At 43.3% G+C, this 15,772-nt stretch overlaps 1 protein-coding gene across 2 annotated transcripts in view; it reads right to left on the bottom strand.

Annotated features, from left to right (window-relative positions):
- The window catches only part of SRC (SRC proto-oncogene, non-receptor tyrosine kinase), a 99,666-nt gene that overhangs the window by 22,269 nt on the left and 61,625 nt on the right, over positions 1-15,772 (bottom strand). The window contains exons 3-5 of one of the 2 annotated variants that reach the window (XM_081009255.1): positions 13,839-14,084; positions 13,128-13,227; positions 10,326-10,343 (exon numbers count right to left, since the gene is read on the bottom strand). In XM_081009255.1, coding sequence (XP_080865381.1) covers positions 10,326-10,343; positions 13,128-13,227; positions 13,839-14,076 — 356 coding nt within the window. In that variant the 5' untranslated portion in view covers positions 14,077-14,084. The remainder of the gene's footprint in view (positions 1-10,325; positions 10,344-13,127; positions 13,228-13,838; positions 14,085-15,772) is intronic. The other variant, XM_081009256.1, reaches the window with a different exon arrangement.

Below are 15,772 nucleotides of genomic sequence, written 5' to 3' on the forward strand. Positions count from 1 at the left end.
AGAATGGAATTACAGGTGAAACCATGCAAAAGGGACACAGACCAAAATAGACAGAAGTGCCCATCCCTAGCTTGCAGAACATGGATTGGCCATCCAGGCTTAGACAAAAAGAAGAGGATGTTGATTAAATAAAAACCTATTCACCCAACAAAAACAGTTTTGCATGATTTATGTGATATATTCCAATCAAACAATGCAGGATTTCTTTGCAGCGAGCTCTTCAACCCATGACTGGAGTGCCGGTAATGAGGATAACTCAAGCAAATAAGGTGGTCTCCATAGCAACTGAACTGTGTCATTATCTGAGATTCCACAGCTGGCACCTTATTAGTTTGGTTAAATGACAAATAACACAAGATCCTTTTAAATAAGGAATTTCCTTACTTAAAAAGGCATGTCAAGTACCCATTGAAAATACCTTTGGAGCCATTTGAATCTGAACCAAATCTGGCTGCTGTATGAAGCATTGGAAGTCCAAGAAAGCAGGGTTGGGAATGGGGAGGAAATAGGCACACAAAAACAAAACAAAACAAAAAAAGAAAAATTGTGATAATAAAAAGGGAACACATAGCTCAAAAGCAAAAGTTTTTTTAAAAAACGCACAGAGCATAAAGCAATACTAGGAACATATAACATTAGAGTACATACATGCAGCCCAGGGGTGGTGGTGGGAGAGAATAAGAAATGAAGGATAAACTATATCCTAGAAAAGGACACAAACATGCTGTATCTGAAGTCCGTAGACAAACTGCTACTTGGTTGGATAAGCTAAACTATGCAGAATAGGTAAGGCAATGTAGTCTGAGGATTATGCAATCTTCTGAGTTGCACAGAACTCCTCCATCAAGCAGAAATGTAAAGGAAAAGAAATGTGAAACACACATTTAACAAACTTAGCTTTAGTCACTCTCAATAGCTTTAGTCATGGGCATAGCCAAGGGGAGGGTGGAGGTGGGGGGAGGCAGCTGCTCCCCAATCAAATAAATAAATAAAAATACTTAACTAACTGACCAGTTGTGTTGATTCTGCTTCCTTCCCCACCCAACATAAATCCTGGCTATGACCATGGGTTTAGCACAGGCATAATGGGCCACTCTCTTAACAGTTTGGAGATCAGAAGCCAGTTGTGATCTCCTGCGCTCCCCTCACCACAGGCAAATTACACCCCTCCTACCTAAAATATCAACACCAACATTAAGGTATGTATCTTCCGAGGGTTTGGTCATCCCTACGAGGCTGAGACCACTTTATAGGGAATTAATAATTTTCCGGTTTCACAAGAAGGGGTGGAATCAATGCACAGCCTGCTCCAAATTTTTTAACCATGGTTGTAAGATTGGGGCCATTATGTCTATTAACCAACTGCTTATTGGAGAAGGATGTAGAAGAGATCAGAACCGAGTAAAATATGCTGTAAGGAAATGTATCTTACTTTGTAATTCTACTTGCAGCCTAGGATTCGCTGGGCACACATGTTCATACCATGCTGGGTTTTATCCAACTACATTATACTTGCAGTAAGCAAGTATAGAAATCAATGGACCTAAGTAAGCCGTATCTGTTCTGAGCAATGGCTACAACCCAGTGACTTCAGAAGCAGCGAGCTCAGGCTCTTACAGAAATTGTAGCTAGCAAGACTTGATTGAGAGGATGTTCAAAGCCACACTCCATCACTCTACCAAATTATGTAAAGCTGCTGTCTCTCCTAGAAGAAACTAAGTCATGCCAAACTGCAGAAGTGCTGAATTCTGAATGGTTTATTGTGGATTTAGGAAAGCAGAATAAGTGCAATACCCACACAGGAATTTAATACACCAAATATGTTCTGGGCCCAGTAGTGTCAGGTAAGAAATCTGAGTTTCCAAGCAGTCTCTATCTGCATCCCACACAGGACATAGCACTGTAAATGCAATATATCCCGGGGCAAAGCAGGTCAGAGGGTGAAGAATGCAGGCAGGACTACTCCCCCCCCCCTTCCAATCCCCAGGCCTGCATTCTTCTTTTCTGTGCTAAAATGACTAAGCCCCAAAGCACTCCTGGAATGTCCAGGTGGCTTGGAATGTCTTTATCTTGCAGAATCACACAGAGACTGCCACTGGCAAGGAGGCAGCCGGTGGGAATAGTTAGTCTAACTCTCCAAAATGCCTGGGAACGGATAAAACTGTACTCTCCAGTCAAGTGCCAACCTAATGTTTCTTCCTCCATAGGTTTCTGGATTTTACTGACTCCCCTGTCACCGAGTTAACTTTCTAAACAAAAGGAAAAATCTTCCCCACGTCCTGGGAAGGTATAGGAAGGATTATATATAACCGTGAAAACAAGACACATTATGCATCACCATCAAAAGACAATCAAATGCTATTTCTCACAGGTTTTTAAGAAGCATGAAGGAAGCTCCGCAAAGTGAGCAACGTCTGAAACTTGGACACATATGACACTGAGTCGGACCACTGACCTATCTAGCAGCCAGCAACTGGCAGCAGCTTTCTCAAGGTCTAGTAGACAACTCCAGAAAAACTAGTTTGGGGGCGCCAAGTGGTGGCAAAGACAATTTTTATGCTAGCTATTTTATCACACTTTAATGGCCATCTGCAGTTCACTCCAGTTTTGTTATATCTGCAACATGATATGCAACTGGCATGAGTTTGTCTGGCATCATCCATACTCAGGGGCACGTGGAATTGTACTGGTGCAGGATCCTTGACACAGTGGTCATGTTTACCTAGTTGAATAGGAACAAATTTCTAGCTTCCAGTGTCCGTGTCTGCAGGGACAGTCAACCAGAAACTCATGCAGATTGGAAATTATAACGGAACCTATTCCCTCCCACCTATATATTGGATTAATGCAATTGAAAATCAGACTGGTGAAATCATGGCACCAGCCTGGCCACCATAGGTACCATGAGGAAATGGGACAACAATACTCAGTGCAACATGCACAGGTGACATCACCACTTCATTATCATAGGGAGAGGATGTGTGAAATAGTTCCTCTCCTCTGCAAAAACATAAAATTGCCCCATCATAGAAAACAAAATTGGTTCACATGATGACGCCAACCTTAAGCAATAAGGCAGCAGGTGACTGATTAAAGTGCAGCAAATAGTTTAGCGTTTATTATCTCTGTATGGGCTCTTGGATACCCCATAAGGAGAAAAGGGCAGATTTTTTTTTTACAACACTATAAAACACTGTTTGTGTTTTATATATGGGGCTATCATTTGGTTTTTCTGCCTCTGGCACTAAAAGCCATCTTTTTCATGCAAACACCCTGCCCCGCCCACATGTGCAAATGAGTTGGTAAAGCCAAATGTGCATGCCGCAGAGAACTGCAAGGATCAATGCACACAAAACAGCTGCCGATGGAGGCTGTTTTAAATGATTCCCTGCAGAATCATGCATCACAGAGTGGTGTACACAGAAGTAACCAACAAGGGGAGCTATTTAAAATGTTGCCTACACAGTGGGTGCACACCAACTTAATGTCTCAGTTCAGCAGGTTGTTTGATGGGAGATTCACAGTACTACGGATAGAAGTAAAGTATGTAATCTGCGTATCAGGAAGATACCTCACCATGGAGAAGTTATATAAAATGATGGATTCAAGGTTACATCAATGCCCAAATGTTTGTTTGCATTGGTAAATCCTGCATACGATAAACCTTCCCACCTACGTTGGGAGCATGGGTTGATAGCAGGCTTTTAGACAGAGGGGTCTTCTTAAACCTCAGGCATGTTCCATCAGCACACGTGACACCTGCAGTCCCAACATGAACTGAGCAGAAGCTAGTCCCTGGTGCAGATTTATACTAAATGGGGGAAGTGACAACATCTGATAAATTATCAGAGACCAAGGACACATTCTAGCCAGGCAGAAACACTCAATGATCATGCAAAGTAGGAATGGTGAAAGATGGCCTGGGCAAACAGGTGTGACTGGTGAGGGTTTGTGTCCTGGGGAGGCTCAGACAGATAAGCCTGAGGATTGCATTTTGGCCTGAAGGTTCCCCATCTCTCTGCTACCTGAAGGGTTGGAGGGGAAAACTCCTTATTCCTAGTGATTACATATTTTCTCACAATAGATTACCCAGCTATTGCCCAGAATGCAGACCATTATGTAAATTGGGGGGGGGGGGGAGAGCCTTGTGTTGATATTGTTTATGTAACTTGTCCAAATTTTATTTGCTGTTAACAAACTGATGTATTAATTGTGACAATGCTTCAGTTACTGTTTTCGGCCTTATAGTGCCAGCACACTGAAACTGGATCCATTCCTATGGGAAGGAATACTTGGTTTGGAATGACAGGCAAAATAAGATAGTATGCCAGCCCGTTAAAAAGGGCTCAAAGATACCCCCCCCCACACATGGCTGTTACCCAAGAGAATTATTGTAATTGGGGCAGAAGTGGGAAGAATGCCAGAGAACAGTGGGAATGTTATTCACTCGAGAAAGAGGCTGCAAGAGGCAGCCTGAATATTAGAAATGAGTGATGCTCCCTTCTCTCCTCCTGTGATATTTTGCTGTCCCTGTTTAATTTGCTGCGACCACAAGGGAAAACTGAGCTTTTCGTTCTTAACCCCTGCAATTTCTTCCAAGGCAGTCCTGAGAGAGACCTTCTGAAGATTATAAACTTTTCAGAACAACCTTCCAGACAAGTGAATAACTAAGCAGAGACACAAATTGTGAAGGATAAATCTTCCTGGTTTGGAGCCTGGCAAGACTTGGGTTCAAAGCTCTGTTCAGCCCCTATGAAAACCAAGTGGCTCTCAACAAGCTGCTCTCTCTCTCTTCCTCTCAGCTTAACCTACCTATTCGAGAGGCTGCCTCAACCCCTGCCTTCACAGCTGGGGAATCTTTGCTTGGGATCAATTCTACTGTACACCACTTAAATAAATGGTTTGAAGTGGCCTACGCATACATAGTTGTTGGGAGGATAAAAGGGGTAAGATAAAAATAAGGAAGATATGCCACATTACCCTGAGCTGATTGGAGGAAGAGTAAATAAGTGTGGAAGGAGTGGGGGGTTTACAAGGCTACAAAGCAAACCCTTTCAGTGCAAAAACTCTCTCCTCATCACTGGCGACTCCACCTTGGATTCCTCAACACTCCCAGGGGCAGAGCTTTCTCTGAGTGGTGCCTTCCCTAAAGAATGCTCTGCCAACTGACGTTTGCCAGGTTCAGTCTATTTATTGTTCCTGGAGGCTAGGAACATGATAGCACTGTACATGAAGGGCTATCACAAAGAAGAGAGCAGAGGCTTGTTCTCTGTTGCTTCAGAGGGCAGGAGTAGATCCAGTGGGCTTAAGTTAGAAAGGGGTAGAATTTGACTGAAAAGTAAAGGGAAAGGAAGAGCAGTTTGGCAAGGGAACTAATTACCCAAGGGGTCGGTGGGCTCTCCCACGCTGGAGGTCTTCAAGCAGGGCCTGTCAACTGTCTGCTGAAGGTGCTCTAAGGTAGCCTTTGCCAAGCTGGGGTCCTCCAGATGTTTTTGCTACAACTCCCACCAGCCCCAGCCAGGACTCATGAGCGATGGGCACAAAGCTGGCTAATACAGTGGTACCTCGGGTTAAGTACTTAATTTGTTCCAGAGGTCAGTTCTTAACCTGAAACTGTTCTTAACCTGAAGCACCACTTTAGCTAACGGGGCCTTCTGCTGCTGCCACGCTGCCAGAGCACGATTTCTGTTCTCATCCTGAAGCAAAGTTCTTAACCCAAGGTAATATTTCTGGGTTAGCAGAGTCTGTAACCTGAAGTGTCTGTAACCTGAAGCATATGTAACCCGAGGTACCACAGTACTGCTCTGTCTACCCCTGCATAAAGGAGGGGGTTGACTTGATGGCTTATGAGACTGCCCTGCAGTTCTTGAAGGGAAGGTGGCTTCTGCAAGCAGTGCAACTCTTAAGCAGATTCTCCCCTCACTCCCCCCAACAGAACCATAACAGCAAACAGGGTGAAGTGTAAAGAATGTGCATTTAGACCCATTCTATCCCTGAAGTGTCCCAGTTAAAAATACAAACATTGGATGTATGGCCATAACCTAGGGTTGCCATATTTCAAAAAGTGAAAATCCGGGTTTCCCCAGACATTCCCCAGAAAATGTTGCTTGGATGCCATTTCCAACAGCCGAATCCCGGCTATGTCTGGGAAATTTGAGATGTATGGCAGCTCTACCATAACCCCCACAACTAGGTTTATAGAGCCACGCAGGCTAATGAAGACCAAACACAGTGAGTTCTGGGCATGTTTGGGGCTACTCATGAATACAAACATTCCTAGGTGCATAGCAGTATATCAGGTGCGCGGAACTAATATCTGGCTGGCCTTGGCAGAGGGACAATTTATTATACTAGATCTGCAGGCTAAAGTCACCAGAAGTATGCCTGGCTAGCTGTTAATATGGCACTATTTCCACATAGTGCATAGCCAGAAAGCATCTAAACGCTGCTATGCAGTCATGCACGAGCTACCACTTCTAAAATAACAGGTACTCCTCACCCAGGCTCTGTTTCTCAAACTGTGTAAAACAGAAGGAAGATAATGAGGTGCAAATGAGGAAGAGGAAGCTGCAAAAGGAAAAATCCAAGTAGAAGGAAAGCCCCAAGTTCCCCGTCCTGATTAATGTCACAGGGAAGAACAGCTTGAGCAAGCACATGCCAGGAAAATCCATTGTAAGTAGGGAGATCATGCTATCTTCTCATCTTTGGGTGTCGGAATACTAATAACCACTCCCAATCTGGTGACTGCTTAGAGAGGTTCAGAAGTTCCCCAGGGTATATGTGCTTCCCCATCCACTTCAGAGGAAGGACATGCCAGCTCCTATGAAAGGACTACAGACAGACCTCTCCATTGGAATGAATGGGGAAACCCAGAGTCAACATCTGTCTGGGTCAATTTAATCCACACACTGCAAATCCATTGCTTGGGAAACCTCAATGAATCTTAAGACAGAATGTTTATTAAGATAAAACTTTTTTCCAGAGCCAAGCTGCTAGGTCAAGGCACTGCATGAGGCTGCTTTCTTTCGAAAGCATAAGCAACAAATTGAACGATCAGAATCTCTGAACCTATCTTGTACGGTACTAAGCGATTATTATGTTCATCTATCTTTCATGCAAAGGTATCCACTTCTACTAAAGGCAGTCAAAAATGGCTTCCTCTCCTCTGCATACCTCTGACTCAGGTGGGGCGGGCAACTACAGCCACAGCTATGGAATTATATGGCTGGGTCAGCACAACCTGCCAAATGCAGTGTGTATCTCTCAGAAACTTCCTCCCCTCGCAACATGTTGCTAGGCAGAAGGCCAGGCACCTTAACTATTCAAAAGATTGCTGTTCATTACTGCTACAGTATCTCTGTGAGAAACACGCTCTTATCCTAAACTCCAACAGGGAAGCGATATTGGATATTGTGAAATACATAGCTTGAGACTCATTTCTCCTCTACATGCTTCAGTACAAAGCCTTAAAAAAAACCCACCTCATCTTCCTATGAGGGCCATTCTGTTCTCCGCGTTATTTATACCAGAGGCAGCTGTGAAGCTGCCAGCGTTTACAATATTGTATTTAGTTCATTTGAAACGAAAGAATGCACGCTTGCTTTGTACCTGGAAAGTATGCCAAATAGCCAAAGACCAGAGCTTTCAGTATTCAAAAATGTCTATTTTTGTTTCTGCTGTTTAAAAAATAAGGAAAATATTTAGGTTATAAATACTTACCTGCGGAATTCAAGTTTGGATATCAGCAATACTTACGTTTTTTATAGTGAGAAGTTCAAGGAAGCAAACCTGTTCAGGGATAGTTCTACAACAATGGGCAGGCAAGTGGTTGCCATTTTGGCAGAGCTGGCCAAGACATCATGATAATTTGGCCATACCAAGTGGCACTCCTCTTTTTAACACAGTTCACAGTCCACCTAGATGCTACCCAGTGGAAGACTCATTTTTGTGATAGGGAGAGCTAGGCAACAGCACTAATGTGCTTTCGTGCAACTCCTTTTGGCACGTCTTGGTGGACAGATCCGCCTCTCTCACTCTGCCAGCCTAAATGGTGCTTTAAAAGCTGCCATCTGGTTTTGCCACATGGAAGTTCTATTCTTGCAATCTGAATGAAACAACTGATGCCCCACATGCACAAGCTGAGCCACTTCTGACCAGTGTGCCGAAACAGTAGGAGTGGCTTTAAGCCACCATAACATGGAGAACCTCTGTTGGGATACTTCCATTCATAAGCTGCAGGGGTTCATTATATCACCATGTGCAAGCACCTGACTCTATACTGTCTGATGTATCCCTGAAATGTGGAGGCTAGTGGTGGTTGCTCAGTGGTACCAAGAAGAACATTTTCTAAAACTCTGCACACACTCAAGCAATTTTTTGCTACTTCATATGTTCAAGGCCTAAGCCCTAGACAGTGAAAATAGGTTCTAGCACCCTGACCTGGTCCAAATAAAGTCCTCAAGTCAGGGCTCCAAAGAAGAAGAAGAACATGCAGAGCTCCATTTCCTTTGCACCATCACAGGATTGTTTTAAAAGCCTCAAATAGATTATTAAAACATTAATATTGCAAGAGAAACTTTAGCTCCAAACGTTTACAGGCCTGACCTTGTAAGAAACGTTGTAGAGGAAAACAAGGGAGAAGTCAGAACCACATGACTTGTGCATAGCATATATTTTGGCCGGGCCACACAGCGAGGTCTCGGGAAAAGCAGCTCTTTAATTTCTAGGTCTTAAGGTTCAACAGGTATATAATGCTTGCTGGCTACCCCTGCATGGGTAAATGTGTTTAGACCAAATATAAAATCCTTCTGCTGCAGCATTTTCTCACCTCCTGTCATGAACTTCAAGAATGCATATTGCATTCAGAGACTAGTAACATGAAGTTGGGTCAGTGAAAAGAATCTCAACAGCAGATGTGCAGAACAGAAAGAGGAATACACCCTTTGTCACCTTCATTTCCCCATGAGATAGAGAGAGAGAGAGGAAAAAAAAACTTGCAGACTTATCTGCCTATATCCCATTACAGTTGATTTAAACAGACTAGGTATGTGTAGGATTATAGCCCTAGGCAAGTAAGCAATGAATGGGAGAAGAGATAAATGAAATCATATAAGAGCTGGAATAATAAGCTTAAATGAATGGTGCTTTCACACTCATAATCTTTGCTGGATACAGCCAGCTCAGTTGACAACACAGGCAGTTCCTGCCCTGTAACACCACAATTCAACCAATAGTCCATAGTGTACCATTATTTTTCTCAAAGTCATCTGAATCTGAGTTATTTGGACATCTAGGGGGCCACAGGAGTCCCACTCCTGTTCCAATTCCTCCATGGTTTATTGTGCATTCAACTGGAGTGAAATCTACTCATCTCCTTCCCAAGTTGCATTTGTCCCTCATAGGAAGAATGTCTACCCACATGGTTACAAGGAGAACAATAAGAAGTCTGGGATATACCTACATGATTTTAATGTTCTTCAGAGCAGGCAGAGCCAGCTTTATGTACTCAGTTCTTATTAAAGCATATGCAAACTTTACTCAAGTAAGGCATATAACTACTAGTGGGTCCCATTTCCCACTATGAATTGAAAATTGCTGATGGTCTTGTTGAACCACTTAACTGTTTTGTTTGCCTGTTGTAGCAATTGTCATCTGCTGTGCAACATGCCGTATGATTTTTAATTGTCTTTTTACTGCTTCTTTTATTTCTTATATTGTATTTTATCATATTTATTGAATTTGCATTCCAAAGTAAAATGCAATATAACAAAAGAGGCAGTTAAAATGCAATCAAAAATCAAAATCAATATGTAATGTAGATATGTAACAGACCCCCTGAATGAAGCTCATGGACTGCTGGTAGTGCACAGACCGCAGTCTGGAAACCCCTAAGCTACTGGACAGCTCATTCCAAGGTACTTAATGATGCCTGTTTATGTTGCCCAGAACTCTGATTTTTCTACTGTTAGAAGGTTGATCACCATGACTAAGAATTTATCCAACTCAGACACCTCCGCTCTCCACATTCCAGTTGGAAACAAAAAATAATAATGCATACATAACACTCCAAAATCTAAAATTCAGTTGAAACAACACTTCTAGAATATATCATCTGCTTGGTTACAAAAGTAAAAATGCTCAAAAACTATGTTAAAACTCCTGAGTCTGCAAATGAGAAGAACCATAAGGACTTTAAACTTAATGCATAAAATTGCTCTCCCTCCCGGCCCCAAAGTGCAACCCACCCAATCCTTTCCCCCATAGTTTAGACATCAAAGATCAGGTTAGCTTTTATTGCTTATGCCAATCAAATAGAAGATACACACCTGACATCCACCTTTCTCCTAAATGAAAGCATGAGGAGCAGGATATAAGAGAGAAAGAGACAGGGCTTAGATTAAAAGAAATGCAGTTTTGAGATGCTTTTCAAAATGGGAAAGATGCATACACAAGTGCTAATAGCCATAATACTGTGGTTTTCAAAATGTATTCCTAGGAACTCTGGTGTTCCTAAAAGGCTTATCAGTGGTTCCCCAGTAAGAACATATACTGAGGTAGAAAACTAGCCAGTGCCCTGCATGAACTATCCACCTCAAGTTTCTCTGAATACACAGAGGTTTCTTGGTGCACAAATGGATATGGGAATCAATGTAGAACATTTCTAACTGCCACCCTTTCCAGTGATTCTGTAATAGTAACAGGACAGCCAACAGCTTCTAGTTCTCAAGACGGGTTTTTCCACTGAATGTGAAACAGTGAACTTGCAACATTCCATTCGCCAAGTGACAAACATTTCAAGTTATGATTTGAAGAGTGAAGGAACTCAATTCTGCTCACTCTAGAAGACTCCAGTCATCTCTTTAATTGAGGGAACAACTACAGGTGTCAAAATGACTTGCAGTTTTAGGTTGGCTAGGACTTGCCGATCAGAAGGTTGGTGGTTCGAATCCCCGCGACGGGGTGAGCTCCCGTTGCTCAGTCCCTGCTCCTGCCAACCTAGCAGTTCGAAAGCACATCAAAGTGCAAGTAGATAAATAGGTACCGCTCTGGCGAGAAGGTAAACAGCGTTTCTGTGCGCTGCTCTGGTTCGCCAGAAGCGGCTTAGTCATGCTGGCCACATGACCTGGAAGCTGTACGCCAGCTCCCTCAGCCAATAAAGCGAGATGAGCGCTGCAACCCCAGAGTCGGCCATGACTAGACCTAACAGTCAGGGGTCCCTTTACCTTTATTTCTCTCCATATGAAAACTGCTGCATTGGAACAACCCAAAAGGTCCACAGGAAAGTTCACAAGTAGTTTATGATAATTAACCATCTCCCACATACTGTTGGTCCCCAGCATCTTGCACCAAGCCACCCATTGCCTGCTACAGGAAAGGGCAGCAGTTTAAATAAACATACCTTTAAAAGGAATAAAATAAAATTAACTAAGCACAACCTTTTCTAAAGGTCTCCCATTGTTCTGGGAAACTTTAAGGCAGGAGTGGGAGGACTCCAGAAGGCCAGAGATGCCCAGACAGCCCACAGGGCAGAAGCAATATTTAGACAGCAGAGCAATGAGTGGAAAATGTGTTTGCTGGAAGGAAGCAGGGGGAGGGCCCAACATCTGCTATGAAGAGGCCACTTCCATCTGCCCAGTCATATGGCAATAATATCATTAATTGTTTACAATGTGCTTTTAATGTGCTAAGTGCTCTATTGTCTTTATCCCGTTTCCCTCCACAATGATCCTACGATGTAGGAAAATACTATCTCTCACCACCTAGGACAGAATACTCTCTTCTTTCATTAGACTGCTAAATGCTCCCAGGAAATATTCCCTCCGCCCGCCCTCCCCCCCCCAGCTGGGTAAAAATATCTTATTGCCATGTTTGCCAGGTATCCTATGAGCTGAGCTGAATCTGGACTGCTGAAAAGTTACACTTCACAATATCCCAACTGCATAAATGACCCATCGCTGCAAGATGTAGGTGCATACACACATATGAGAATCACTCCGCAAGCCATCCCATAGATGCTCCCTTCTCCTCCGTCCATGCTGCAGAAGGATGTTGCAGTCCACAGCAAAAATGCCATAGGAGTTACATGAGGAAATCAAGCAGACATTCTACATTTGAAGTGGGATCTTAGCTGAGAATTCCGGTGCAGCCATTGTACCAACCTTAGAAATTGGGACTTGGGACTTCCTGTTACAACGCCAGACAGACTTTGCTGTTGACTGATTGGACCTCCATGGCTTCCCAGGCATTTGCCCTCTTATCTCTATCTTTCAGTAGAAACTCAAGCTTATTCCACATGCTTAGCACGCTGATCAAAGCACAAGGCTTGACCCATTTGGCGCGTGTGCCTTAGTGCGGTACACGTTGTTTGATGATGTTGAATAAGTGGGTCAAGGCCTAATTACACGTTACAGGGGACATGTGGCTGCCACCTCCCCTCCCCCGCTCCCCTAGCCTCCCTGGTATTATTTAGTTAAATAAGGCACGCGACCACATTAGGCACAGCATTCTCCCCACTCCCACAAGCAGCAGCCGAAGAAGCAGAGTTTATGTATGGAAAGAAAGAATGGAGGAGGCAATGTGGAGTGTGGGCAGCCACGTAATGCCCTGAAACTCATAGTTGGGCTCTCAGTCCAGTGAGGACTGCTATATGGAGAGTTCTTTCTGGAGGCTGAACCCTAAAGTCATTCTGGGGCAGCACTGAAAGCAAGAAAGAAAAGGAGGATGCAAGTTTTCATTTACAGTGACTGTATGACAGCCAGTGATTCCCTGCATGTACTGGGGAATCGAGTTGGAAGCTTATTTGAAGGGCAGAAGAGGAAATCAATATAAACCTAGGATCAGCACGGGATGCAACTTGGAACATCAGACGGTAGGACATCAAAACATGGATTTTGTCCCCCAAATGGTACCCCCTGCTATCTAAGCCCAGGCATTTAAACTGACCCAACTTATCCTATTAACATCTAACAGAAAGAGCTGGAAACAAGAAAGCAAGAAAGGAGAAGGAAGAATTTGTCCTTTCTTATTTCCCAGCATGGGCATAGACGCTGTGCAGCACAACGGAATAATATGTTTACTACAAAATTAAATGCATCCCTTAGCTCAGCACCTGGGCAAAAGGTACTTACGTGTTGTTGAGGATTTGGAGGCGTTCCCCTTTCTTGAAAGAAAGGTCTGATTCTGTTCGTGATTCATAGTCATAGAGGGCCACAAAGGTGGTGACTCCACCTGCAACAAGACAAGTTCAAGACTATAGGTGAACACCATTGCATATCAAATTTAGTCAGGGCTCTTGTTGTAAAAGCAACGTGTGCTGGGGAAATTAATATGTTGAAGCCCCTGATGAGTACTTTTTACACCACGTACAATTACATGTAGGAAGGCGGGTAGCGCTGTGGGTTAAACCACAGAGCCTAGGGCTTGCCAATCAGAACGGCGTTTCCGTGCACTGCTCTGGTTCACCAGAAGTGGCTTAGTCATGCTGGCCACATGACCCGGAAGCTGTACGCCGGCTCCCTTGGCCGATAAAGAGAGATGAGCACCGCAACACGAGTCATCTGCGACTGGACATAATGGTCAGGGGTCCCTTTACCTTTACAATTACATGTAAGTAGGAAGGGCAGCACTGAGGTCAATGGCCCCATCATGGAATATGAAAGTCTTAAAAAAGATCCCTGTGCAAAGAGTTGTGCATGTAATGGGACTGAAGACCCTGTATTTCTAGACACACATCTACTTTGGGGAACAGAGCCGTCTTGCCACAACTCCAAAAGCATGTTCATTATACATGCTATAAAAAAGTCTGGAAAAGTTCTACTCATGGTAGGAATCATACTGACCAGCCAGAGGCCCGCAGCGCTGAGGAGAGGTAACCATATCAGATGTATTTGAGCCACCAAAGAGTTTTGGTTCTGTAGTAGTTGTTCCAAATACACGACTGGGAGTCCGATGAGTATCTGATACTGTGGTTTTGCTGGGTGTCTGGGAGGCAGAGCAACCACCATGGATATTTTCTGTGGATTCCAGACTGCGCCTCCGTTGACTGGGGTCTTTGGGTTTGCTCTTACTGCTCCCCATGATTCAAGCTACAGGAGAAAAGGACAGCAAACATGAAGTTACAGCCTGCTCTGAATGAGCAAGTTCTTGGATTCAGGAGGACACAAAACATTATCTCACTTTGTAGGGTTGCAAGATCAAAAACTGAACCATTAAGATTAGGCAGCTGCAGTTGGAGAGGTGCACTCTGCTCTGTCAACACTGTTTCAGAACAATTAGATCTCACAACTGGCATGGGAAGATTTTTTTGGTTGCAAACCCCACCTCTGGCACTACCCACGATGCTTTTTCTTTTTTAAACAAGTTCGTTAACTCACTCCATTCTAAATTTGTTGGAAGATCATTGGGGTGGAAGTTAAAATTTTTGTGGAATAAATAAGAATCCTTGGAAACAGATTGTGGAGGGGTAGACATGCTAGTCAGATGCAGCAATAACTACAGGGTCCTCCTGTTACACCTTAGTCATCACCATTGTCATCACCATATTTGTATACTGACTTTCCATAGTTAAAACCATGATCAAGGCGGCTTACAAGATGAAAAGATCTACATAATTGCAAACATGACAAAAGTAGTAATAAACAATAAATAAAACACACCAAAAAGTGCACAACCAAATTTAACAATTTCCAAACTAAAAATTAAGAAACGGATTTAAAGAGGAAGAAAAAAGAATATCAGTAACGCAACAAGACCCCCTAAACAATACTCCACCCAAATTAATCATTTTATTGTGGCAGGAGCTTTTTTAGGGGGGGACTAGTCCACTGAAGAAGACCGGGGTCAAAATGTGTTTTTGTTCTGTGATACTTTGTGAGTTACATCTGTTCAGTTTCTTGATACTTTGGCAGCATACATTGTTGGCGTTTGCATTCTTTTGCTACTAGATCTTGGAAGATACATATTGTTTGCTTTTAATTGTAATCAGAATTCATAAAATATATTTTTATTTACCATACACATTCACACTAGTTTGTGACAATTTTTGTTCCCATTTTTTTTTAAAATCACATCTACAGTTGGTTGGGATTCGTTTCCCTTTTTGTACAGCTCAATACAATAAACCATGTAATACTCAAACATCAAATGGAGAGGGGGAATTCTGATCTTGCTCTCCACTCTCAAAGGCCTGTGCAAAGCGGTGCATCTTGACCCAGCACTGACATGTATACAATGGCTTGGCCAGATGCACCGGTGTGTGTGTGTGTGTGTGTGTGTGTGTGTGTGTCGCTAGAAAAGCCCTCTCACACACAGGATTTATACAGGGCAAATTTCCCATGGTGGTATGACAGCCAACAGGACCGTCCCTGCAGTTCACAAAACCTAGACAGCTCTATAAAGAAGGATTTTAAAAAAGAAGTACAGTGGTACCTCAGGTTAAGTACTTAATTCGTTCTGGAGGTCTGCACTTAACCTGAAACTGTTCTTAACCTGAAGCACCACTTTAGCTAATGGGGCCTCCTGCTGCCGCCGCGCCGCCGGAGCACGATTTCTGTTCTCACCCTGAAGCAAAGTTCTTAACCTGAAGCGCTATTTCTAGGTTAGCGGAGTCTGTAACCTGAAGCGTATGTAACCTGAAGCGTATGTAACCTGAGGTCCCACTGTATTCCTCTTAGTTTATTTTAAAAGGAACAGTGAATACAAACTGGGGGTGGTGACAGAAACAAATATTATGGTGAGCATAACGTTTTCAAACTTGGTTGCAGAATTCTTTTTC

Source organism: Podarcis pityusensis (genome assembly GCF_964106645.2).
Source record: "Podarcis pityusensis genome assembly, chromosome: 6".
In the NCBI taxonomy this organism is placed as follows: Eukaryota; Metazoa; Chordata; class Lepidosauria; order Squamata; family Lacertidae; genus Podarcis; species Podarcis pityusensis.